Genomic DNA, 26,682 nt, shown 5'->3' with positions numbered 1-26,682 from the left:
GACATATTTGACCCACAGCCCTAACATGTGGACCGGCAGGTCCTCGTCATTACACGTGGCAGCCACGTAGACATGCTGGAACCTCTGGCATCACAAGTGGACCTATGGGTCCCAACGCTACATGTGGCCCATCGGTTCTATGATGAGTCGCTGGCGTCACCGATACAAGATGTTGGTGGTACACCGTTTTGTGACGATATGAGATGTTATTCTATGACGCGTGTTTCTTTCTTCATAATTCCATAGCGGCGGAGGGCTCCCGCCGATGATCTATGACGAACTTGAGATTTTCGTCATAGATGTGGCATATTCAATGAAGAAGTTTTAGAACATCACGCGCAAAACATCCTGGAAGCTACTATTTCTAGTAGTGAATTAGTCCAAAAACACCACTTAAATAGCACTAAAAAGGTGGCAATAACGAGTGTCAACAGCAGACCAGGGGTAAGCCGGTGTGTGTCCTTGGACTCACTAGAATAGAAGTTAGTTCCCTTGGATTTGATACCCTTGGAATAAGTGAAAGGTACAATGGTATCCGTGCACTTGCGGATTTATTCGCACTTCGCTAAAATACCCAACACCACCTAGCATGGATTGCCTTGCCAAGTCTTGGCAAACAAGGCTAGTGGGCAAGGTTGTGCAAGACAACCAAGCAGACCCAGAGTTTCATCCATGGTTTCATTTTTATTTTGTTAATGTGGCACTCTTGGAAACAACAAAATGAAATCATGCCATGAGATTGGCAAAGTGACAATACATCATCGACACAATGTTTAGAAATATAAGGCAATATAACCAAAGTGACACTTGCATAATACATCATTGGTACAATGTTCAGAAACATAAGGCAATCCTATGATACTTTCACTCTAAGTACCATTAGCTACAAAAATATAAGAGCACCATCCCACCTCTGAACCATCTACTTAATTATCCTTGCCATCAAGCATTAATCCCGCGATAGCAACAAATAAAGCAAGCAGCACGTGCGCGAGTTTGACATTGTGCCTATAATTCCCAATGAACTTCAGCTCGGCAGTAGCCTTCTGAAGTTGTTGCCACACCATCTTAAGCTCATTCCTAATCCTTCTAAGCTCACTATTAGCTCCTACCAATTCTTCCTCCCACTTCTTTGCATCCCCTTCAGCTTGCACCTTCTTCTTGATGAGCTTCACCAGAACACCAAAGTCCATATCATCCCATTCTAGATCAACCCATATCATGTAACCGCATTGCTTCTTTTCATTCGGCAAATTAAACGCCCCTTTACAAATCGTCGTTGACAACAATAACATGAAACCATAGAACCAAAATCTCTATGAAGCAGGTAGCCATTACCTTTGGGCAGCAAACAAACCGATGGCTAGGATTGAGAAAGGTCCAAGAATACTTTACCACAGCTCTCAATTCGTGATCGCACTTGTTTTCAGGATGACAATGGGTAGTGTCGTAGGAAGATGTCTCCGAGCAGTAGCTACCAACGGAAGAAGATGATGGAATACTCGGATACTTCAAATAAGTCATTGTAACTTGAAATCAATGTTTAGTTTTGCACTTCATAAACTATAGCCTATCAATTTCTATCACCAATCGGAAATGCAAACCTAAGGTTAGGACAAAATCGGAGTTTACTGCCTTCAACTCAAATTCCCAATTCTAGAAATCCCCTTCCCTTTGACGAAAGGGAAAGTAGTGGCACAAAATATGCATTTGACTTGACCTAGCTCCTACTCCTCCCTTTGCTGCTAGGATGCGCCATTCCCGTTGCCCATTGCAGATCTGCGCACCGATGCCTCTAGGCTCAGGTCTTTGCCACAGCCAACATGAGCATGTCAATGAGTCCCTTGCAGTGTACGATGTTGCAAATATACCCGTTGCTCTGGCCTGCAACTGGGAAGTGGATCACGCTTATTAGAACTTTAATATAAATGAGCTGCCTTTTTCAAGAACCATAACTACATCATGTCTCAGTGGTAGTGCCAACTCTTTAGAATCAAGAGGTCATAGGTTCGACCCCTACTTCCGTTTTTTATCTCAAACTGACTTGTGGGACTCTGCCAGATTTTATGATGAAGTGGAACATCTTATTTCTCAATTCAGGCTTGCATGGGCCCCTTGCTTTATGACATTTTTGCACACCTTATTTTTCAACAAATGCTTACATGTGGGATCCTGGTTGGTTTATGATATTTTTGCGGACCTTATGTCATCACAAAACTACCATGCAACAACGAGTGACGTTTTCGTTTTGTCTTGAGTGTCAACTTTTATGACGTTCCGTAACTTCGTCACTAACTTTGCTCGGATGTAAAATTTTATGATGTTTTCAGCCAAAAATGTTATAAATTTATGATGATAAAAAATGTGTCATAAAATTATCATCATAGACCGGAAGATTTCTTGTAGTGTGTGCCCTCCTATTTATAGCCTTGGGGAGGGGACTTTATCGGAGAAAAACGTTTATGCCCTTCAGTACGGAAACTCTGGGTCTTGGTCTGGGAAGGGAACGTTTGCAAGAGCTTTGAGGTCAATTCCCCCTTCGGGGTAAGGTGACTCTCCGTACCTAGGGCTAACGTGGACATGGGGCATCGTCCCCTCCATACCTAGGGCAAACATGGCCTCGAGGGTGGTCCACTGAATGGCCCCGCGGTACGGAGAAGGGTCCTCCCCTTCCCTCAGTGACCTGGGCTCTGGGATGCCCCTGCCTTAGAGGTCTTCCGGAGTGTCCCGAAGACCCCCCCCTTCCCTGGAGGTCTTCTGTAGTGTCCTGGAGGTCCTCCGGATTGCCCTGGGCTCTCTCGGGAATGGGTGATGTGACCGGAACAAGCAATGTGTGAACAACCCCTGCGAAGCTCGGGAGACTCTCCCGATTTCGAAGGAGGTCTCATGCCGTTCGGAGGAACCCCAGGAGCACCAGTCCCTCCAAATCGCAATCCTTGGCCGGTTCCCACTAGTGCTCGTCCAACATTTGTGTGATTAGATAGTTTGATTTTCCATTTTCTCAATTCTCGTTGCTTTTGTGTGATTAGATAGTTTGATTTTCCATTTTCTCAATTCTCGTTGCTTGTTTTGAGGATGGAAAGGAGCTAAGGGCAAAAAGGACTTTTAACGTAAGTCTCATGCTAATATGGAGCATCACATCAGCACAAGATGACTTTGATTTAAAAACGAAAGTTAATGGACTAGATTGGTCGATCGTAAAGTTGAGGGATGAATTTGACCCTCGAAGCAAAGTTTAGTGACCAAAATACCTATTTTGCCATAACTAAACATCTATAACCCAGCAGTAGCCTAATAACCGGCTCAACATTTGAGATGAATTATCTCAACATTTTAAATGAACTATCTCAACATTTTTTTCGTAAAAAAGTTGGTGAATCTCAAAAAAATATTAAGAAAAAAATATTGGTGAGTGCAAAAAAATTGGTGCATGTTAAAAATTGTTGAGCAATAATATTGATCAACGTAAAAAAGTTCAAAAAAAATGTTGGTATATATAACCAATATTGGTCAAATGTCGATGATAATAAGCTAGATTTTTATTGAAAAAATGATGAATAGCTATAAATGATGATGTATGTTAAAATATTAAAAAAAATAGTACATGAACTTAATATACACGAGTAGGCCTAGGCGACCTCACGCCTCGGACACGCATAGGGGTAAAAGCGGAAACAAAAAGACTTTGCTCCAGGGCCGCTGCTGCCTGACTGCTACAGAAACGTCACGCCGTAGCCGTACGGAGACCTGCCCTTGCCCTGTTCCTCCCCAGTCCCAAATCCCTCCAAGAAAAGGCGGCTCCAACAACCAGAGCGCTCATCAGCAAAAATCTTCACAAGATCCGCCCCCGATTTGGGGAGCACCAGGCGAACGTGAGGCCGGCGCGGCGAGTGCGAGCAAGATTCGCCATGGGGCGGAGCAGAAAGGATTCCGGCGATCTGGCGGAGGCTCTCGAGGAGGACGAAGAGGAGGCGGAGGAACAGACTGAGGGCGAGGAAGAAGAGGGGGAGGAAGAGGAGCAGACGGAGGAGGGGGAAGGTGAGGAGGATGAGGCCGAGGCCGAGGCGGAGACGCCGGCGCAGGACGCCGTGGACCCGCCGAAGCTGGCCGAGGGCTACTTCGAGATCGAGGCCATCCGTCGCCGCCGCCTGCGCAAGGGCCAGCTCCAGTACCTCGTCAAGTGGTTGGTCACGCCGCTTCCTCTCTCAATCTATTCTCTTTTTTTTGGACTTCCCATATACTCGCAGCGCTGCTTCCTACTGGATTGTTGCTTGGATTGGGTCGCGTTTCTTAGATAATCAGTAGTGCGGAATCTCGCCCCGTTCGTAGCTTCTTGGCATGTTTTGGTGTTTATTGCGCTACATTTGCTTATTCTTGGATTTGTTATGGAGAAGCGGGTTACGTTGAATTACTCTAGAAGTTTTCGTTGTTTCATTGTTCACGGAATTCTTTGTGTTTGTCTGTTCAATATCAGCACAGCTTGGTGCCATCGATCTACCCTTGTCCATGCTCTCGGAACGTTTCTAGCACCGTGTTGATGTTAAGTTATGAACTCCACACTCAAGAATGGCTTTTTGGCAATTGGGCAACTGGCAATGTTGTACTGAAGTTCTTTTATTTGCGCTGTTGATTTAAGACCAGCTCTTTCATTTTCTTATTAAATAGAGCGCATGTTGCTGCATCTTGCATTTTGGTGGCCAAATTTGGTAGGCATTGAGTCATGTCTTCCTCTAACTTCATTTTTGCTTCATTCAATAGATTCATTGTGTAATGCCTGATTGCTCTTTCTTTCCTTGATTGTGGGCTACGCATGAAAGCTGAATTGTATATGCATGTTTACTGCAAGTGTTACTGCTGATACTATATCCCTAACAATCCGATGTGATTTATAAGGCGTGGGTGGCCGGAGAGTGCTAACACATGGGAACCCCTTGAAAACCTGAAGGCCTGCTCCGACATTGTTGATGCTTTTGATAAGCGGTATGAATTTGAAGCACCTCTCTCTTCAGCATTAGTTCCACATTTGCAGAAGATTGCATTGCCCATTGTGCTGGTGGTTGAATGCAGGTCACGGTCGCCAAGGTCCTCTCGGAAGCGAAAGCGTAAGGCTGCTACTACTTCAACATCCGATCCTAACCCTTCTCGTGGCAAACGGGGTCGCCCACCTCGGTCGGAGGCCCGATCCATGACAGGCCATCATGCCCCAGAACCCAAAAAAATGCCCTGCAGGACAAGTAGTAGGAGAGCCAGTAATAATGGTAACAAGAGCTTGTTTGGTGGACTTGAGGCATCAGTGAATGTGCTTGGGCAAAGAGTAGTCCAGGAGGGTAGTTCGGGTGTAGTTTCAGTTGGGTTTCCATCACAAGGGGCTCCTCTGTCTGTTAGCTTGACTGACCAACAAGACGAGCATCAGCTTGCGAATGGTTCATCAAAGGTGGAAAGTTCGGTACGACCACCCCCATCTCAGGGTGGCCAGATAACTGGTGCAAAGAAGCGCAAGTCCGGATGTGTTAGGAGGTTCAAGCAGGATGAAGTAGCACCACAAGAACAAGGAGATATTCGTGATCGCACAACTGACAAGCCTGGCAACGAGTATGTTGATTCCACAGAAGGAGAAACTGGTGATAAAAACAAGGGGGATGACTCTGCTAGCCATATTCATAATCCTAAGATCATCAAGATCATCAAGCCAGTGCGCTATTTTGCCACTGTTGTGGATGGCGTGCAGCAAGTGGCAATATCGTTCAAGGCACTCAGGTGATTAATATCATACCTTCTTCCTTAGTCCACTGGTCTTAGCTGCTGAATCTGTTTAATTTCACTTACTGATGGTGGTTGTATTTTACCATTGCACCCTGTCCAATTAGAGCAATACCCTAAGTCCACAAGAAACCAGTTTAAGCAACATTAAAAACACACCAGTTCTCAGACTAGATGTACTTAGTGGTAGAGTGGCGGATCCAGAACAAAATCTTAGGTGTGGTGGACTTATCGTCTTGTTGTGCTTGAAATATAGTATCTTCGATGCATAGCAGTCTTTTTTGTTCTAATGAGGAATGCAACATTATGATTAATAAAAGGAGGAAAAAACAAAGTTACAAGGATTACGCCAACCACTGAAGAAGAAAAATTTATCTCCTGATCAAGTTTACTGCATTGGTGGATAAGTGATCACAAATTCATAGAGTACTTCATAACACAAATGATAAATCCCACAAAAGCAATTATTGGTGACTGCACTCTGCAGAGACCCTGGACCGCTTTGGCACCACCCTCTGCACAATGGCGCAAGCCACCATCTAGCAATCCAGACTCTAGCATAGCGCAGCCGCTGGAGAGCGCCATGACGCCGCTCAGGTATAGTTATGGGCTTACACCGTTATACAGCTGCTTCCATCTCTTGTTGTCGCGCACTCACGGTATGTGTACACATTGGGGACAGAGGAAATACAGGGCCCACGATGTGTCGCAAGGTTAATGGCCCACAAGACCATGTACCCACACATCCTCGTTTATGTACCCTGACATTTCATCTCCATCTCCAATACTACTGCACGCTCACTCTAGACGGCAGCTGGCTGGGAAGAAAGTGTCAAGAGTGGGTGTTCCGCTGGTGGGCAGGTGTGGCTACTGCCATACCTCGTCATATAGGTAGATCCGCCCCCTGGTGGCAGTTGCCTAAAAAAATCTGCTGCAGCCTTTGAATCAATTGGGGAATTGAACAGTCACATGAAAAAAAATTCTCATCCAAGTTTTCTATATTATCTTATCACCTTAATTTCTTATCCTAAGGCCTTAACCTGACAGTGCAACATGTGAACTAATTTGAACTCAAATAGTGTATCTCTGTACCGGAGTACCTATGAAGATCTATGTCCATGCATTTATCATATCAATTAGGAAATTAGTAGTAGAATTTTTTAGCAAATTTAGAGTGGAAGGTGAAGCTAGGTCAGATATCGAGAGAAAGGTCTTAATATGTTAGGGCCTTCTTGATATTGTTGTTACGTACTCCCTCCGTTCGCTTTTGATAGGCATATTTCCAAATCTGAAAAATTCTCTTTTGATAGTCTTATTTCAGTCCAACTATGCGTCCACTTAATGGTTGTCTTGGGTCCGATGTGTGACTCTTAATTCTTCCAACCGAGATTGGCTACATGGGCATCAAGAAATCTAGGCCTTAATGAATCGCTTGTTTACGAGGACTAGTTAATGGCATGATTAAATGGTTGATAAGTAGCATGATAGGTAGGATTGTTTTCCTTGGTCATTGTGCCAAGAGGAAATAGTACTATCAAAAGAGAATGGAGGGAGTATTACTTCTTGTACATTTGTTTTTTGAATCGGTCAATTGTTCTATGCCTAAATTGTCTTAATTTGTTTTCCCAGAAAAACATTCAGTTAATTTATGTTAGCCTCTAGCACCTCCCTGGATCACACACCCACTCGCACAATGTTTAGCACGATCTCCAAGAAAGTTCTCATTGATAAGGAACGCACACAATTTTGTGGCACTGCACACCAGCGACCTTTTTTGCACTAAAATTCACCACACTTTAACACGACATTACGCTGATTTTACACATCACAACCACACATGCACTATGCTGTGACTCAGCTGCACAAAGCGGCCAAGAACACTCATACAGCTAGCTCATTAACACAGGCACACGAACTCCACATAGCACACAGCCACATGCTACATGCACGAGTTCTACATAGCATGCACTCCGTGCTTTACGAACTGATCAATTTGCTTCACTCGCAAACTGATCAACACTACACCACCACCACCCTCCACTCACCTACATTGCTCCCCCTTCTATCTTTCTCACACTCACACTCACACCACCACACCTTTTATAGCACAAGACAGCCCTAATGCCTTACTCTTGAAGACTCAAGTCTTGACTTACACACTAAGGCAAAGACTTGACTTGCACCCTAAGGCAAAGACTTGACTTGCACTAAGAGAAGACTTGACTCAAACTAACATCCAACAAGGATTACACTAACAACCTCCCCCTAATCCTTGTTGGCTTTATTCTGCACCTCTGAGCATGCACCTTCACACCAGGGCTCGCACCGACCTCACTCCCACAGCCGCACCACCACCATGACGCCATCTGCTCCCCAACGCCATCCGCGGCTTGCAGCACGAGCCCACCACGCATGCTCCACTTGAGCTTGCTAGCCCCTACCATAACAATCGCGCCCTTGCACACTTCCTATGTACAAGCCATCAGTGGCGGACCCACGTTGAGTTCAGCTAGGCACAGGCCCTCACTCACTCAGACCTTGGTGCGCACTGGAGGTCTTTATTTTCTGACCATGTATAGTTGCATACTTTGGGTGATTAAGCATAGTATGCCCTCACTCACATTTCTCTCTAGGTCCACCCCTGAAGCCATGTCGTGGTACTCCCACACTCTGATCGATCCGACCACCACATCCGATCGATATGTGTCCCATCAGATGGTCTAGGCCACCCGCCTAGAGTTCTTGACACCACAGATTGGATCACCGACCACCGCCATGCTCCACCTTGCACAGCACCAAGCACTTTCCTGGTGCCCATCGAGCATGAACCTCGAGTCTTCACCTCCCTCCATGCCTCCTCAAGATCCAAAACCAACCATACGGCTCTGATACTAATTGTTAGCCTCTAGCACCTCCCCAGGTCACACACCCACTCACACAATGTTTAGCATGATCTACAAGAAAGCTCTCACTGATAAGGAACGCACACACAATTTTGTGGCACTACACACCAGCACCCTTTTTTGCACTAAAATTCACCACACTATAACATGACATTACACTGATTTTACACATCACAAACACACATGCACTAAGCTGTGACTCAGCCGCACAACCTGGCCAAGAACACACACAGCTAGCTCACTAACACAGGCACACGAACTCCACATAGCACGCAGCCACACACTACATGCATGAGCTCCACATAGCACGCACTCCGTGCTTCATGAACCGAACAATTTGCTTCACTCGCAAACTGATCAACACTACACCACCACCATTTTCCACTCTCTTTCTCAGACTCTCACTCACACTCACACTCACACTGCCACTCAAGTCTTGACTTAGACACTAAGGCAAAGACTTGACTCAAACTAACATCCAACAAGGATTACACTAACAATTTATTTTATTTCTCTTAATATTTGATATCTTGAGTTTTCTAAAAAATTCTAAAGATAATTGGAACAAGTCAGCCAGGGGCTTTAAATGTGCATTTTTAGATCTTGTTGTACCTCAATTTTGGGGATTGCATACTTGTATGTGTGATTAATTGTTTTTAAAAAATATTGGTATCATCAAATAGTAAAGATGATAACAGGGTCTGGACTATGGAAGGACCATGTCTGTAGCAACCGTGTATAGTAGTAACGAATGTTGACGTTACTGTTGATTATTTGTGGTCCTGTGGATCGGAACTGGACTCCAAGGTATGAGAATTACCTGGCTTGACTCAAGTCTCAAGTAAATGGTTTGCACTATCCTAGATAAGTACCTTTTATCTGATGAATATTGGAAAGTTAGTTTTGGAAATTTGAGAGCTTAAATTATGCATTTGAATGTTCCAGTTTACCCTTATGGGATTATTATCCCAATTTTTAGAATGAACTCACTATTTGTTTATTACACATGAAACCCTACTGTGTATTCAAGCATGGAACCAAAATTTTAATAGAAGTGACAAATGGTGACATGTTCCAAATTATGCAGTATGGTTATGCTGTGGGTTACTATCAAGTATTGGTATCGAGTTCATCCATGTCCCTTGGCATAAATTGCGTGATCATTCAATTCTTTGACTATTGTTCATAGTTGCAGTCAGCTTTGAAAATGTCTTTCAAATAAATTCATTATATACAACTGGGCGAAGATAAATTATCTGGCAGTTATCATGGAGCAACAATTATCCTATCTAGTTGTTATGGCATGTTGAAGTTTTTATCCTGCAGTGTTGATGTTGAGTGTGCCATGTGGTTTCTGGTTCTATATATTTTTTACTAGAACAACATGTATTCTGTTTTTGTTGTGTGTGCCATGTGGTTTTTGTTTCTGTTTGCTCCAGTGCCATTATGTTGTCATTGACATGTGTGTCTCTTATACACTTTGCTGAATATTTCTACCCACCATCATGATAAACAGGTCTGATGGAAAAGAAGTACTCGTAGATGACAAGCTGTTGAAAGCTAAGGAGCCCTTAGTGGTATGTCCGTATTGTCCTGTCATTTCATTTGATGAAGGAAAAATGAATTATCACTAACAATTATGCTCATTTGCAGCTTATAGAATACTATGAGCAGCACCTTCGTTATAACCCCACCTCGACACATTGAAGCTATTGTGTTTCAGCCGGTTGTGCGTGCCCCTATGTTTGGAATGGATGGAGATGTATTTAATGTAGCATTTTTTTGTGCTAGATATATCTGTAGCTCAATTGGGTAGTAGATTGTTAGTCTGGCACTCTTGTCATAGTCCTTGCGCTGAGTGCGAGTAAACTGTGATGTTATGGTATGTCAATTTAACCCGGACGTTTTTGTGTGTATTATATGCTAAGAAGTTAGTTAATTGGATCCTCTGCGGCGGCTATGGGACGATTGGGTGGCAACCATTTTCCGGCAAGTCTGAGTCAAATCTGCTATGTGCTTTGCCATTGGCCTGGTAATCTGTGCCATGTCATGGTTAGGTGTTCTATGTAAGTTGATTTGACGTGTGCATGATCGGGTAGCATTCAAGGCTGGCAATATCATGACGTTTGCGAGTGCGCTTGCTTATAAATGTTCCAGCATGGAGGGTGGAATGTTTTTAGATTGGAAGTGACAACTTCTGTTATAGCTTGTGATACTTCGCTTGCTGCACAGGTTTGCATCAAGACTTGTACACGGAATCATTACCTCGCACTGTGTGGTGCATGAAGTTAACTGAACCGTGGAAGATGATGCCTTTTCCGTGAATCGTGGGCTGTAGTTAACATCTAAGGTTTTATCAGTTAGGAGGTGTTTGGTTCGTGAAAATGTACCGTAATCAGTTTACAGGCCTTAAGTGATACCGTTACATACGATTGTTTTAACCTCCTCTATAATTTGATTACCTGTAATCAGATATCTATAATTTGATTACCTGTAATCAGGTATCAGTCTAGTTATAGTCCTATTACGCCCCTCCCTCCTTGGTATCGCATCGAGATACCGCTCCCTGACACCGCCCCTCTCTTTTCCCCTAACGTTGTCCCTCTCTTTTCCCCTGATGCCGCTCCTCCGCCCATGCACTGCCCTTGCTAGCCCTTTGCATGAGCAGCTTTGCCGGCGACCATACGCCACCACGGTGAGCCTATGCTCCTTCCCCCTCTCACTCCCTCTCTTCCTCGTCCACATAACCAGAGCAGTTTCTCTCCTAACCCTAACCCTAGCCTCGGTTCTTTTTCAGAGGCTGTAGAAAGATCTGTTTTACTCAGAGGAAGATCGACGTGCATCACCAATACTCCTGCCTTGGTGAGTCCTGCCTATCTTCCTCCTCATATGAGATATCTTCCCCTTTCTGCGATGTCTCTGAATTCCCCTTTGATCTAGTTTTGTGTCGATCGATTTCTTGAATCAAGGTATTGTTGATGATGTGGTCGATAACTCAAGATGGATCTGTGGATTGTATGTTCTTTATAGTTAATTCTATTTTTTTTTGCTTCTGTTCATAAATATAGTGTGTAGTTAATCACTTCTTGTCCTTGCCTTGAATCAGATTCCAATTTTACATCACTGCTCCAATTATGCATGTTAATTTGCGGCTCGTATACTTGTGTGTCAAGATACTTCATAATAGAGGAACAGATCTTTGCTGGTAAATTAGATGTTAGGTTGTTTTTTTCTTTTTTCTGACATGGTTAAACTAAACATGCTCGATATGTTAAACTAAACATGCTCGATATGGTTAGCTGAGAGCCACCGGTGGTACCATGATAAGCTTTGTTTTTATATTGTGAGTGAAATCGGGATAACAATAGCTTCCCGTTGGTTGTGTAAGGATAGCTCATGCATCTTTATTTCACTGAAATTAAAGCAAGTTAGTTACATTCTCTGTTAGGACTCGATACTTCAATCAAAAAGATAACATTACAGGCACATGTTTCTTGTAGTATTACTCGTAACAGTTTTTTCCTAACGCTGGCTAGATAGGCATGAGACATGATTAGTGATGTCAGCAAAACAGTTTGCCATGGTGAGATTCTATTTAACTTATTGGTCGATGGTGTTACTTGGTTCAGTGCAAAGATAATCGCTCTTTTTTCAAAAAAAAAACAACCCTTAGACCTAGACAAATATTTAGTGCATGCTTTGCATTCAAGAGCTGATCCTATGACAATGTCATTCACAATTCTTTAGCTGATGCTTCTCAGAGAAGCAGTTAAGAACTATGGTATCTGTTCCCAGTGACCAGTTGCTTAGTGGTATGTGACACTTTGCTATCTTGTTTCACATGTTTATTTATTGCCATATTCACTTGTTCTTTCAGAAGAATTCAGCTAAGGTTATAATTATATCATGCCAATATGTTCTAGTATATGTAGCTGTATGTTTGCAATTTAAGGATGCTGATCTTGGGTAGAAATATTCAATCAACTAATGATAATAGAAGTACATCTTGTTGAACATTATTGATGAATCGATATACCATTATTTTCAGAAAAATATAACACCTCATACCTTAACTTGTCACCATTTTTGTAGAGGAGAGAAGAAGATAGAAGGTGGAACTAGATCGGCAATCAAGCGACAATGAATCTAAAGAGCAAAAGGGTCCTGATCATGCTTGCTGTCTTCCGTTTGAAGTGTCTCATTTTACCTATGTCTCCTTGGCTAGCTTTCAGTCTATGTTGAATACTTTTTTGCATCATGATGCTGCAAATTTTGTATTAGTTAAACCTCCTTGTATTATATGGTACAACGTACAGAGATATGCTAGTTGCTATGTCTGGTCTCATGAATAGTTGTTAAATTTGAAAAGTGTTCTGATACCTGAGTAGCAAAAAATAGTTGTAACGGTATCTAATACCGTTACGTTGTCCAACCAAACCAAACCAAATAGTTGTAACGGTATCTAATACCGTTACGTTGTCCAACCAAACCAAACCAAATAGTTGTAACGGTATCTAATACCATTGCATTATCCAACCAAATAAATCCTGTAAACAGCGATCCCACCTCTAATGCCCCTGTGATTCATTTACAGTCCTGTTGTGCGGCAACCAAACACCTCCTTAATTTTAATGCATAGTTTTGCGAGTTTGAATTAATACTTTGAAAATAAAGTAGGCAACAACTTGAATTGGTTGTATGGAAACAGGCAAATTGCTGGGGGAAGATCAAAGATTCATATCTTCAATCTTGATCCGTGAGTCCAAACGCACCAAACAATTCATTCAGCAACAAATACTTCTGGCGGGGCAAGGTAGTAAAACTGCACAACAGAGTTGGACTTCCAAAAATTCAAAAAGGGGAGACAAGAATCTATAGGCAGTAGCTACCACACGAAGTAAGCTGAAAAGCCGAGAGATTCTTAGAAACTTCGACAGGGCAAAGCGATTCCATTCTCCTGTTGCTTGTCTCAAAGACAAGTGCTTTCGTGCCTTCGATCTCTTACTCTTTCTAACCTCCTCCCTCTATATGTGTTACTTGCAGGCAATTTGCAGTGAACTTCATAGCTTAGCACTTAAGCTTGTGAGTTCGGAGGAGTGCATTACACATACGAAGAGTTCTTGGTTGTTCAGAAATCGATCTTGCGCCATGGATGGCGACATGAAACATCTGAGGTAGCTTTGCAAGAAACCTTTACTGCCATCTATTCGCTGCTCAAATGTATACCCTTATGTGTGTTTGATTTCTTCGCTTTCTATTCTTCTTCCACTTATTCTTTATAAGAGACTTATTATCCACGATCTTCTGTTGGAATCCACACAACTATTTAGAATTTAGAACATGATGTTGCCAAGTTGGATTCCTCTCTCCAGGGTTAGGTTTTCTGGGTTGGGGCATGAAGATCGTGGTGGCGGCGAGACTATACAAGTGCCATATCAGCAAAGCACAAGTTTTGGTCGAGGTACGGTATAAAATAACTGTTACCTGCTATTTTCATCTTATTATGTTGAAACTGTTGAAATCATCGAGGACTAACGAGTAACGTTATTGTCTAGGGCTAATGAGTAATGCGGAGGAATACGATGCAGCGTATGCAGCCATGGTGGCAGCAGTGGCGTATGCTATTGCTGCTCGAGAGGAGAGGCTAGCGTCTCAAGAGAAGCCTGTTGCGGAGAGGTTTGGAACCGAAGGAAAGCCTATGGTGGAGAAGGTAGCGTCTGGAAAGAAGCATGCTTCAATCGGTGAGCCTCGGATCAGACCGCAGTCCAAGTCACCACCCCAGAAAGCTGAAAGCCTTAAAAGGCCTATTGAAGGCAACACATCTTCAAAATGGTTCAGCGGCAAAGAGCCCATAGACGACGGTTACGATGAAGAACCAGGAGGTATAACATATAAATATAATTCCAAACATTTTTTTGTGCTGACTTTATATGGCTAGAAACAAGTTGATCGACAAATAACGACTCCATTTGGGCGAAATTTCAGCTAATGTGTCGGTAAGGAGGCCATTAAGACCGGCACATAAGAAGCCAGGTGTCATTTCATCAGATGACAAGGTGGCGGAGAGGTTGTCAAATGATTCTGCCCCAAGCATAAAGAAGGAACCTAGTTTCGCCCGAAAAGGACCAGAAAGGAAAGGAAGCTGGAAATTTGAGCAAGATCAAGGGAATCAGAAGCTGCCGCCAGCGCCAGCACCCCCGGCCAAGCCAATGAGCTCATATTCCGGTAGAGACAGTACAGTTGCCACTCCTGTAATGACTTTTCCCAGTGAAGCGGAAGCGATGGCAGATGCTTGGGAGAAGGAGAAGTTGGCCAAAATCAAGAAGCAGTAAGTAGTGACCAATTTGATGCTTAAATTACATCATTTGTTATAGTACTGCTTAATTTCAAGAAAACATTCAACTGGTCTGCCACCAATTCCTGCTAGGTACAACGAGACGATGGAGACCATTGCCGAATGGGAGGCCGAGAAGAAGGCCAAGGCCAGGCGGCAAAAGGAACTGAAAGATGAGGTTAATGGTTGCTTAGAAGTCACTAGATCAGCGCATAACATTCTGTTCCGTTCAATGAGGTTACTGAAACGTAATTTGTACATCTATAAATTCACCAAAATATCTTATGTTGCAGAGCGACTCGGAGAGGAAGCGCGCGAAGGCGCTGGAGGAGTACAACGAGGAGATGTCGAGGATCAACAAGGTAGCTGCAGCTTCGAGGTTGACGGCAGAGGAGAAGAGGAGGAGCGCGGACAGAAAGGTCAGGGACAAGGCACAGACGATACGGTCCACGGGGAAGCTTCCCCGGACATGCGTGTGTTTCTGAAACCATGCGTGTGTGAAAAAGCGTCGGCATGGAGATCTACATTTCTAACGAGTTGTTTGGATACGAGTACGAAGTGCTAAATTTTAGTAGGGTCACATCGGATGATCAGATGCTAATTAGAAAAACTAAATATAAACTAATTACAAAACTAATTGTACAAATGGAGTCTAATTCGCGAGACGAATCTATTAAGCCTAATTAATCTATCATTAGCAAATGTTATTGTAGCACCACTTTGTTAAAATATGAACTAATTAGGCTTAATAGATTCGTCTCGTGAATTAGACTCCATTTGTGCAATTAGTTTTGTAATTAAACTATGTTTAATATTTCTAATTAGTATCCAAACATCCGATACGACATGTGCTAAACTTTAGCGGCTGTATCCAAACAGTTCCTAAGCCAAATGAAACGGTTCAATGCATATTCCAACAAGAAATTTGGATTTGCTGACAACGAACTTTTTCATCCGTTCTTCAGCTACCAAACCTAAAACCTGTGTATAAGAGCACCTGTTTATTTATGTAAATGTAGGTTTCGGAGTTTGTTCATGACGCATAACCTTAGATTTCAATATACAGGAAAGTTTCAGAAATTAATTTTTATTTGTACAAAAAAGATTCTAAAACGCCCCTTGGAAATGCAAGTTAATTTTTTAATTTTAATATTAAATAATGACATGCATGGTAAGCTGATTTTTTTTCTGACTAAATAATGACATTCAAGAGCTCCCACGCTGGAGGAACATTGAAACTAATTTTAATATAAAGAGTATAGTAGAACTAATCTCCTTTTCATGGTGAAAAATTGCTTACTACTCCCTCCGTCCTGAAATATAAGACATTTTGGTTTGTTCTAAGTTAAACTAGTCAAGTTTGACAAAATTTATAGAAAGGAGCATTCGCCGCCCCAGCCTCATGCTTGTTCTCTGTTGCTCAATAATCATGAAATCCTTCATGCACGAGATGAGGTTGTCCAATCCCAAGGTGTCACTCCAACCTCCTTAATTATACGAGTGTTGGTTCCTTGTTTGCTCTTGACCATGGAGCATTGCTCCTTCCTTGGACGAAACTCGAACTTCTCCTTGCCATTAATGTGGAGTCGGATTACTCTGGCTCCCACATCAATGCGTGCATCCGCGGTACTAAGGAACAGGTGCCCAAGGATGAGCGATGATTCCTTATCGATATCCATATCAAGCACCCCACTAAGTTGATAGGGACGAAGCAATCCCGGATTCTGACCGGAATGTCTTCAGCAATCCCCGCCGGTACCGGATCGATGAATCGGTCAGCTGCAGCTGCATATGAGTTGGAGACAGATTCGTATAATTTAGTCGATCAAAAACTACCTTGGGCCATGACACTAATGCTGGCTCAAGGTCGCAGAGGGCATGATCGAAGCGCTGTGTCCCGACACAAGTGATCATGGGACACCCTGGATCCTTCTTCTTTTTAGGAAGCCGGTTGAGTATATATAGCCGCGCTACACTCTTTCGTAAGCTTCACCACCTCCGAAGTGGGCATCGGTCGCTTGTTGCTGACCATGTCCTTGAGATAGCATGCGTCCGTGGGAACCTGCATTGCCTCCAGCAGTGAAACATTGATGTGGACCTTTTGGATCATTTCCACAAAATGAGCGAATTGCTCATCCACGGATGGCTTCCTGTTGCACTGGGGAATGGCAAGATGTTGGTGTCGAAGAACTCATGCGGAGCCATTCTCCCCTTAGGTGCCTTCCTTCCTTCGGGCACCTTTCTTGCCTCAACTTCCTTCGTGCCTTCTTTGTTCTTTTCTGCATGGTTAGGAAACGGTGGATCATGGGTGGTCTTAACCCCTCTCGTGGTCACCGAACTAGCATTTTCACGAGAAGACTTGGGTTGCCTCAAGATCTTTCCGATCTCAGCAGAGGGAACAACAGTGGCCAATTGAGCTAATTGGGTTTCTAGCATTTTATTCAAGCTCAGCTAGTTTTTGAAAGCAGAGGAAAGACCATCAAGTTTTGTGTTGAAGCTATCCAAGGTTTTCTCATTGGCAGCTAACTTCTTGCTAAGACTTGCTTTGATCTTAGCTTGCCCAAAAACGAGATCTCTAAAGGAGGATTGGTTGGGATTGAAAGAATTACTGTCGTTACCTCTTTTGTAAGGGTGTTGTTGATTCCACCCTTGGCCTCGTTGTGGACGAAATCCATTGTTGTTGCCGTTCATGTACAGCATGTCCTCCTGAGATTTGGGACAGTTATTCCTCTAGTGTCCAGTATTACCGTAGACCTCACACGTCATATGAGAGTCCAAGGCTTGGATGTCACTGGATATGATAGCTTTCTCCTTGGTGTAGTTATCCAATCTCTTCATGAGGAGGTCCATCTTAGCGGTAAGCATGTTCGCTTCCTTGATAGTATGCCTACCTCGCTGATGGGGCTGGAGTCGTTCATCACTCCACCCTTGGTTAGAGAGAATAAGGCTCCTCCAGCAGCAGCATCAACATGGCTTTGGGATGTCGGAGTCAACCCGTTGTAGAAGTTCTGAAGAATGAGCCAATTATCCCTCCCGTGGTGAGGACAGGCCAGGATGTACTCCTGAAGCCTTTCCCCCACCTCGGGAATTGGCTCATAGGCTGCTTGCTGGAAACTCGAAATCCTTCCATAAAGACCATTGGTTTTGCCCAATGGAAAGAACTTTGCGAGGAAAGCCGCAGAGCATTTCTCGCATGTATTCACCTTTGTAGAGCTTGCATCGAACCATTGCTTCGCCCTCCCAAGAATAGGGAATGGGAACAGTCGGACACGAATAGCATCTTTACTCACACCTCTGATGGTGAAGGTGCTGCAGAGCTCAAGGAACTATTGTAGATGGGTGCTTGCGTCCTCATTGGTTTAACCACAGAATGGGATAGCCTGCACCATGGTAATAAGACATGTCTTGATCTCGAAGCTTGTGTTCCTATGTCCACCTCAGGTCCTTTTAGCACTTGAGAGGCTGAGGAAGCGGAGTACTCACGAAGAGTCTTCTGAGCCATCATGTTGGACGTAGATGGTGCAAAGGAAGCTAGCTCGACTGCCGAGAGAGAAATCTGAGGAGGAACGATGTGAGATTGTACCCTTCTCACAAGTGCCTCCGGATTCTTAGTGCAGTTTGTCGGCAAGTCAGAACCAATCATACACTACCTGTCTTCACATCAAAGATAGAGAAGACAATCAAGGTTATCCTACTTGAGTAATGATATATCAACTATGAATATAAACATATACAAAGCAAAAACTTTTTAACTAGTTCCTTCCTCGGCAATTGCACAAGAAATGCTTCTTGGTATATTTAACGATCACGAATAAATCCGCAAGCGCATGGATATACCGTTGTAGCATTTCACCCAAGAGTATTCCCAAGAGTATTGTATTTTTCAAAGGAAGGCGTGTAGGTTAAAAGATTTTACTATGCATATGAGTATATCATAAGATGACTAGATGCACTACATAGGACAGGGGTATGATAATGATAGATAGGGTAGTGTGACACTCACAGAAGAATCATCTCAAGGTAACTAAGCTAGGGAGAAGGACTAAGAGTTAGCTCTAGGTTCATATGAATTTCCCATATACTGCATAGATCGTACAAAAAATAATATACATACACATTGTATTGGACTTAGTTCTATGAACCCAGGCACTACAGGGAGACAACATCCCTAATTTACAAACTCCTACAGCATACCTGAACATGGGGGATTATGAAGGACGGACAAGGCTGTCACCACCTGCAGCCTACCCCTAGCAACCCGTGGGGCAAACTCATATCCAATGAAGCTAAGCAATCCAAGCACCACTCTTGCATTGTTAACGACACTCCAGCCATCCCGAGCTATTGTGACCAGGGCTAGAGCCACCATAGACAAGGCCATTGAACTGATGCCATGGCATAGATCGACTAGCATATACATGGTATATACGCACAACAAGTATGTACTATAGCATGGTCTAAAGGCACACATGAGAGCATATAAGCCTATTCTATGATAGCAAGGGTATACGACTAGCATACGAGCATATAAGCCTAGCATATCAACATAGCAAGGGTATAAGATTAACTCATGCATATAAGAACGAAGCATAACACTATATGAAGAAGATAAATACTTTGAATAGCATTTAGTCAATCTAGGAATAAAAGATACAAGAGCCATAACCTGAACTCCAAGAAGACCTGGAAATCTGTTAGCCTAACTCCACTAACTTGGAAATTATGAGGGAGAGAGTGATTCAACTTGTGGTGTGTATTAGAATGGAGGGAGTGCTACTCTATTTATAGGAGATTGGAGGTGGTTCTGACAGGGAATCTTCGATGAATATCCCATAACCGATGTAGGGCCGCTGTCAACCATTGCCACATCAGCTGGGGACGAGAGGATCCAATGGCGGTTCGGCCGAACCCCTAGTTCCGGCAACTCCCTGTGGGCCCACCTCACAACCGCCTTCGCCTAGGTAACTGCCTGGTGGGTCCCAATGGTGGTTGTGTGCGCTTCCCGGTGAATTGAGGTGGTTGTGGTCGTTTGTGGGCCCTTCAATCCATGGGTTGCACATGTGGCAGCCTCCTATTAGTTGGAGTTGTGTTTCTTGCTCCTTAGAGTGTGTTTTCTCCTCTCTTTTGTGCTTGTTCACCTGCACCCAAATATTCTCCAAGGACATGTGGAACTAAATTATTCTTAACTAAATATGCATGTAACAAATGCCAATCCTCCTTCATTGTTGAGAATATTGATGGTCATATTTGGTACTTAATGACCGTCAACAGCCTTCGAGCTTTAGGGACCCATCGAAGTAAATGACCCAATGCTCTGGGCGCTCCACTGGTGTTGGTAGTTGATTCACCTACCACTCTGTGATGAAATCGTGTGGCGAAACCACCCCAAATTAACCTAGCTAAAGTGTATTTAACTTCACCTAACACGCGAACTTACACTTTAATCAAGGTAACTCAGCCAGTCCGTCGGGTTATACCCGATAAACCACTTAATTCCTGATTGAACAAAGCATACTCACACGAAGGTGAGGGTCCCAGAGATTACAATAGTCCATCTAAATTAAACATGGTTCACGAATTTATTACATCAGAATTCAAAATTCAAACAAGTTTGCAGAGTGTTGAAATAGCGGAAAAGTAAAATCAAGCGGAAGCTAAACATCGATACATGATATCACAGCGAAGCTGACTATGATATCAGAAACCATGATCCTCGCCATCCAAGGATGGTTTCCACTCGATCGACCAACCCGGAGGGAGCTGAGTAGGCCAAGTGAAGCTAGCAGACACTTCATTAAAATCAACACAACCTGAAAAGTAAGCCACAAGCAAGGCTGAGTAACTAATACTTAGCAAGACTGACCCGACAGGTGATTACTACTTCACCAACTTCTAAACATGCAGGCTTTTTTGCTATGGGTTTGTTTCTGCCAAAAGCGAGTAATAGTTGATCCTTATTTTCAAGTTTTAGCATCAGGTTCTATATTCATTTACCATTCTAAGTAAGCACCTAATCTAGTCAAGCAAGGTGATCAAACAATTAAGTTCAAGCATCAAGATTATCATCATTCTGTTCCACTTCTTACTCAGTGCAGCACAGCGATCAAGTAGTCCCATGCATGGCGAACCTAACCTCACGACATCCGTGGACCACACCGGGCTCACTTCATTTGTCAACCGTCCCCATCAATCCCCAGGAACCTATCAGGGCCAAACTTCCCTTGGGCTACAAGGCCCCACAGTCCCGGATGATGCCGTACTGTGACCGCACTTGCACCCACATGATGCACGAGGAGAACTACGTTCCCGGGACAGGAGGAGTATAAGACACATCCTAGTTCAATTAGGTACTAGGCTTCCTCATCCCATACTAGGTATGAGATTGGTACTTTCAAACACTTGATCACGAACACCGACACGGTTTGACCTTAGCATTTTTCATTTAGACAGACGGGGAAAACCACCAAGTACTGAACAATAAGCCCAGCCCCGTCCATCATCCTTATGGTTGTAACATAAGTAAACATACAACTCCTATAGCTCGCAACTGACAGGCAATCACTCGACTTTTACCGTGCCCTATTAAGCATAGCATCTACTCGGCTTATCATACTAGTGTTTAGATCAAGGGTACTAAGTTTAATGCATCTAAGTTTCCAAACAATGCCTAGTAACTTAAATGCACAATCATAAGCATCAACATTATTGCATAAGTTAAGAAACTGGGGACATGCTCCGGGGCTTGGCTTCGATCTCAGAGGTAGTTAGTGAGTCTTCTGGAGCTTTGTCTTGCGCGGGTTCAACCTTCACGTGATTAAGGTCCATCGGGGGTTCATCTTCTTGCGCGGGGTGAAGCTCGTAAGTCCCGTCGGCGAGATTCACTTCCACACGTGATGCATATGCAGATAATTCAATGCTTCATATTTAACGAGTCTAAATGGCATTTCATATATTATGGTAAAGTAAACATCATTTCGGGACCGACTACATTTAGACTGACACTTACAGTACTTTCATCACAGTTGCAGTGTTTTCCGATTTAAACACTTAGCTCGATCTTGATGGTGATTATGTTCATACATATGTGACAAGCTTATTAGACTCTAGATTGGAAGGTTATCCTATTTCTGAATGCTTTTCTGTACCTCTTCCAAAATTACCATTTTACCCTTATTACTATTTAATTTGTTTCTATTTCCTTTCCTATTCACTTAACTTTCAAATTTCATTTCAGTTGCATATGTTGAGCTATGGGGTTGAAACTTTTACAGTGAGTTCTTCATAGCATTACTAGGCTGCTGTAAAAATTTGGGGTTTATTGGATTACTACAGAAATCATTATAATTATTTCATCATCCTAAGGTAGCAAGCACTTAACTATTTTTATCTTGATTTACACAGAAAGTTTGTTGCTGACATTTTAACAGTGAGTTAAATAGGTGCAACAGAGTCTTTGGTAAATTGTTCAGGATTTTTGGTGAAGGCCATTTATTTTTCATATTTTGCTATTATTTAATCTTGCATAAAAAGAATAGCATGTTTCATTAGGTTTCATCCAGCGAACAATATTTTTCCTAGCAAGTAGGTTTCACAAGTAATCTGACCCAAGTGGTTTCATATTTTTTTCTGACCTATTCCATTACTTATGCAAAAAGAAAGATTCTTAGCTAGATTACAAAGATAAAACTCAGCCAGTGATATAGACATCTATTCCATGGTCCAAATCATTTTTCTAGGCACAAGCTTACTGAAGCAAAGCAGACAAAAGTGGTTTTGCTATCTTAGAATTTTTCTTTGATTTACTATGCATTTAATGGCTTAAGCAAGAAATAAATCCTAGAGAAATATTTCTAACAAAGACATGTGCAACAACATTTTTCTGTGAAACTTTCACGACTCATTGATTCTAACAAAAATGGTTTGGCATTTTTCTGAGTTTTCTACAATTATTTGTGCATTTCCATAGTTTAGCTCATTTAATCCATATTTTAAATAGAAATGACTCGAGCAGTTTTACTCGAGAACCCCTGGAACTTTCAAAGTCTTACAGATACACCCCTAAATCTTACGCTAAAGTCCTTGCGCAAAACTAAAACTTCACAGGTCATCCCCTACGGTGGCCGGCGGCGAACTGCGCGCGATTCTAGCAATCTATCGAGCAATCGAAGGGAACAAAGGGTTGGGCGTGCGCGTGTGCTCCCCATGAGCGGATTCAAGGCAGACGGAGGCGGTGGCTCGTTGGCGAGGAACGTCTTGGGGACGAAACTGCGGCGGCGGTAGTGTTGGGAACTTGCTGTTCCGGCGAGCTTCGTGGCAGGATGTCCTCAGCGATAGCTCGGGAGGCAGCAACGAGGTGCGGGAGGCTCGCGGGTGGCTTGGGAAGGCAGCGGCGCTTGGAGAGGGGGTATCCACAGCGGGCTTATGTGGTGGCGTGCATGCGGAGCTCTGGCGCGCATGGGATGGAAGATTTGGTGAGGCATTGGTGCCTTTTATAGGGCTGGGGAGTTGCGAGGGAGCGAGACGGAGCTAGTGCGCGTGCAAGACGTGGCCGGAAGGGAGTGGGGGAGGAAAGCCAGGCAGCGCCATTGGTCGGTGGCCATGGTTGGCTAGGCGGAGGCATGCGAAGCGAGGGAGATCTCCCGGCAATTGGGCAGGTGAGATAGGAAGCGTGCAAGAGCTGCTTGGCACGAGCATTGGGCAAGCTTCTGGTTTCGTTGGGTCACGTCTTGCCGGGGATAGGGCGGAGGGGTGTGCCGATGCACGGCGGTGTGGCGGAACCACCTCGGATTAACCTAACTAAAGCACGGTTAAGCAGCTTGACACGCGACATGCATGCCTTAATCAAGTTAACTCGATGTGCCGTCGGATTTCATCCGATTTAACCACCTAACAGGACCGAGTTAGCATGACCCACACGAAGGTGAGTGGTTCTAGAGAATACAACAGGTCCACTATTAGATTAACAAGTTGTTACACACTTGGTTGTAAATCAGAGTTTAACAAGTTAAGAAGAAAACAAATAGGAGGTAAAAACAAGCGAAAGCTACTCATCAGGGTCGGACATCCCTGGTGAGGCTAGCTAGGACATCAATGATCCCATTCCTCGCCGCCCGAGGAGGGATCCCACTCGACCGTCCAACCCGGAGGGAGCTGGGGCAGCCAAGAGCCAACAGGAGCAAACTCAGGAGCTTCGACTTCACTTGAAAGAGAGCCACAAACAAGGCTGAGCTGCTAAGCTCAACAAGACTTAATCGACCAGTGGAGAACTACTCCACCAACGTCTAGACATGCAAGGCTCTTTGGCTGAGGGTTTTGTTTGCCAAAATCGACTAAGTTGGGTCCTTACTTTCAAGTTTTAGCTCAAATTCTAAGTTCATTAACCAGTCTACATTTGCAACTTACTCTAAGCAAACATAGATCCATCTTTATGTATATAAGCTCATCATCAAGAACATATCATCATCAGACTCTTTCATTACTCACTATAGCATAATCACGGAGTTTCAAAGTGTGTGAGGCAGACGAATCGATTCGAGTTTCTTAACCATGCATGGCAAACCTAATGTCACGACATCCGCGTACCACAAGGGTCGCGTCCTGTGTCGGCCGTCCCTATCAATTCCCAGGCACGTGTAAGGTCCAAACTTCCCTTGCATGCAATGCTCCACAGTCCCGGCCTCTACCGTACTGTGACCGCACTTGCACCCACATGATGCACCATGGGAACCTCGTTCCAGGGACAGTAGGGGTATAAGCCACGCCCTAGTTCAATCAGGTACTAGGCTTCCCCATCCCATACTAGGTATCAGATTAGTACTTCCAAACACTTGATCACGAACACTGACACTGTCGGGCCTTAACAGATTCCATAGACAGACGGGGTGACCAACCGACCACCAAAAGAGTTAACCAAAACCCTGCCCCATCCATCGTCCTTATAGTTGTAACAGAACGAAAACAACTAATTCCTATAACTCGCGAGTGACAGTAAATCACTCGTCTTTTACTGATACCTACTTAAGCAGTGCAACTACTCGACCCAAAAGACTAGTGTTCAGATCAAGGGAACTATGTCGTGCATCTAAGGTTGCAAACAACTCCTATACGTAAATGCACAAACATGAGAAGGAAGGCATGTGTAAGTTTAGAAAGCTGGGTTCATGCTCCGGGCCTTGCCTTCAAGCGGAGGGGAGGAGAACTGGTCTTCAGTTGGGGCGGCTTCGGCTTCTGGAATTGGCAGCTCAGCTACAACGCTGTCTTCTGGCGCCGGGTGCAGCTCGTAGACAACGTCAGCGAGATTTAGCTCTACACGAATGCAATGCAGGAGTTAGTGTTTAGACAGTCATTTTAACAACACTTGCCGTTAAGCTCGGACACTTGTAGCAAGGCTACAGAAAAGGTGGGGAAGTTCGCTTTAGTTGGTGGAGAGCAAGATAAACGAGTCGGATGGGAAGAAACTTATGATCTGACCCTTGAACTAGAGGAATAGCTGTGCTGGGGGCCCTCAGACTTAACGTAGAGAATCCCGATCTTTTACACAGATACCCTCGGGGCAAGGAAAAGGATACAGCTGAGTCCTCAGGCGAGGCGGAAAAAGGGTCGGCGGACAGACAGGGTTGGGTGAGACGGAAAAGGGGTCGGGCGAATTGGAAAGGGATTGGCAGGTTACCTTCGGTTTATAGGTGAAACTTTGGGGTCGGGAAGGAGCAAACTTGGGAGGAAGGTCTTAAGCACTAAGGCCTGGGTGACGGCGATGTTGACGGTGCTCCGGCGGCGGCGGAGCTTCTTGTAGGCAACAAGGAAGCTCTAGCACAACGCGGAGGATCAGACGGCTGTGTGGATTGGGGAGAAGCGGGTTTGAGCGAAGAAGGGAACTTCTCAAGAGTTTCAGTGGGATTGCTCAAGTGTGCTCAGAGTAGGGGCGGTGACACAGCAAAGGCGAAGGAACTCCGGTGGAACTCTGGCATTCCCTTTTATAGCGGCACGGAAGAGAGAGATTTCGGGCAGCACAAAGACCGGAAGAAAAGGATGGAGTGCGCTGCCATGGCGGCGATTGAGTGGCGATGGGTGGCGGAACAGAACCTTGGAGATAGAGTCTTCGGCCATTGGGCACTGGAGATAAGGTGGTGCAGGCGCGATTTTGCCGGGGTTGAGATTTGGCGGAGGCGGGCGTCGTCGAGCGGCGGATCTGATTGGTGTGACAGGGAGGATGACACTACAAGCGAGGTTTCAACAGGTGAAAAGACAGGCGAGCTGCAGCTGCGCGGGTGAGCGCGGAACAGCGGTCTGCCGGGGCACAGTTCTGGCAAGGCGGAAAAGGAGCTGTCAAGGCCGGAGTCGGGGTTGGCGATGGAGGAATCGTCGCATAGCGAGTTCGTGGTTGGCGCAACTGTGGAGAGGCAGCGGAAAAGCTAGAAGGCATCGGGCCTTGTAGCCAGGGATCCGGCGAGATGATGGGCGCGAGCCGCGAGGCGGTTTGACGCAGCAAGCGGCAAAGCTCCGCCACAGCGGTGACGGAGCACCAAGGCGCGTGCGGCGAGGGCGCGAGTGAGATGAGGCACTGCAGAAAGGTTGCAGACGGACTTTCGCTACGATTGGGGAGGAGGGCGCGGGAATCCATCCTATCGCGGCCGGCGAGTAGGCGAAGCGGCGGGCGTCGGAGAGCTCAAGCCACGCAGTGGAGAA

General features: G+C 44.4%; 2 protein-coding genes across 2 annotated transcripts; both read left to right on the top strand.

Moving 5' to 3' along the window:
- The first annotated feature begins 3,724 nt into the window (after positions 1-3,724).
- Positions 3,725-10,609, top strand: LOC117837940 (probable chromo domain-containing protein LHP1). The gene is made up of 5 exons (XM_034717755.2): positions 3,725-4,183; positions 4,894-4,980; positions 5,068-5,757; positions 10,180-10,240; positions 10,317-10,609. Exons 1-5 carry the CDS (start codon positions 3,909-3,911, stop codon positions 10,368-10,370), a joined length of 1,167 nt encoding a protein of 388 aa, XP_034573646.1. The 5' UTR covers positions 3,725-3,908; the 3' UTR covers positions 10,371-10,609.
- Positions 10,610-13,684: 3,075 nt separating this feature from the next.
- LOC117836858 (uncharacterized) lies at positions 13,685-16,011 on the top strand. The gene is made up of 6 exons (XM_072290784.1): positions 13,685-13,837; positions 14,036-14,124; positions 14,219-14,545; positions 14,649-14,991; positions 15,091-15,175; positions 15,291-16,011. The coding sequence occupies exons 1-6, from the start codon at positions 13,692-13,694 to the stop codon at positions 15,480-15,482; spliced, it is 1,182 nt and encodes a 393-aa protein (XP_072146885.1). The 5' UTR covers positions 13,685-13,691; the 3' UTR covers positions 15,483-16,011.
- The last annotated feature ends 10,671 nt before the right edge of the window (positions 16,012-26,682 follow it).

The sequence above is a fragment of the Setaria viridis genome, chromosome 9, assembly GCF_005286985.2.
Source record: "Setaria viridis chromosome 9, Setaria_viridis_v4.0, whole genome shotgun sequence".
Lineage (NCBI taxonomy): Eukaryota > Viridiplantae > Streptophyta > Magnoliopsida > Poales > Poaceae > Setaria > Setaria viridis.
Note: the sequence above shows the minus strand (reverse complement) of the source record. Positions and strands in the feature narration are given on the sequence as shown.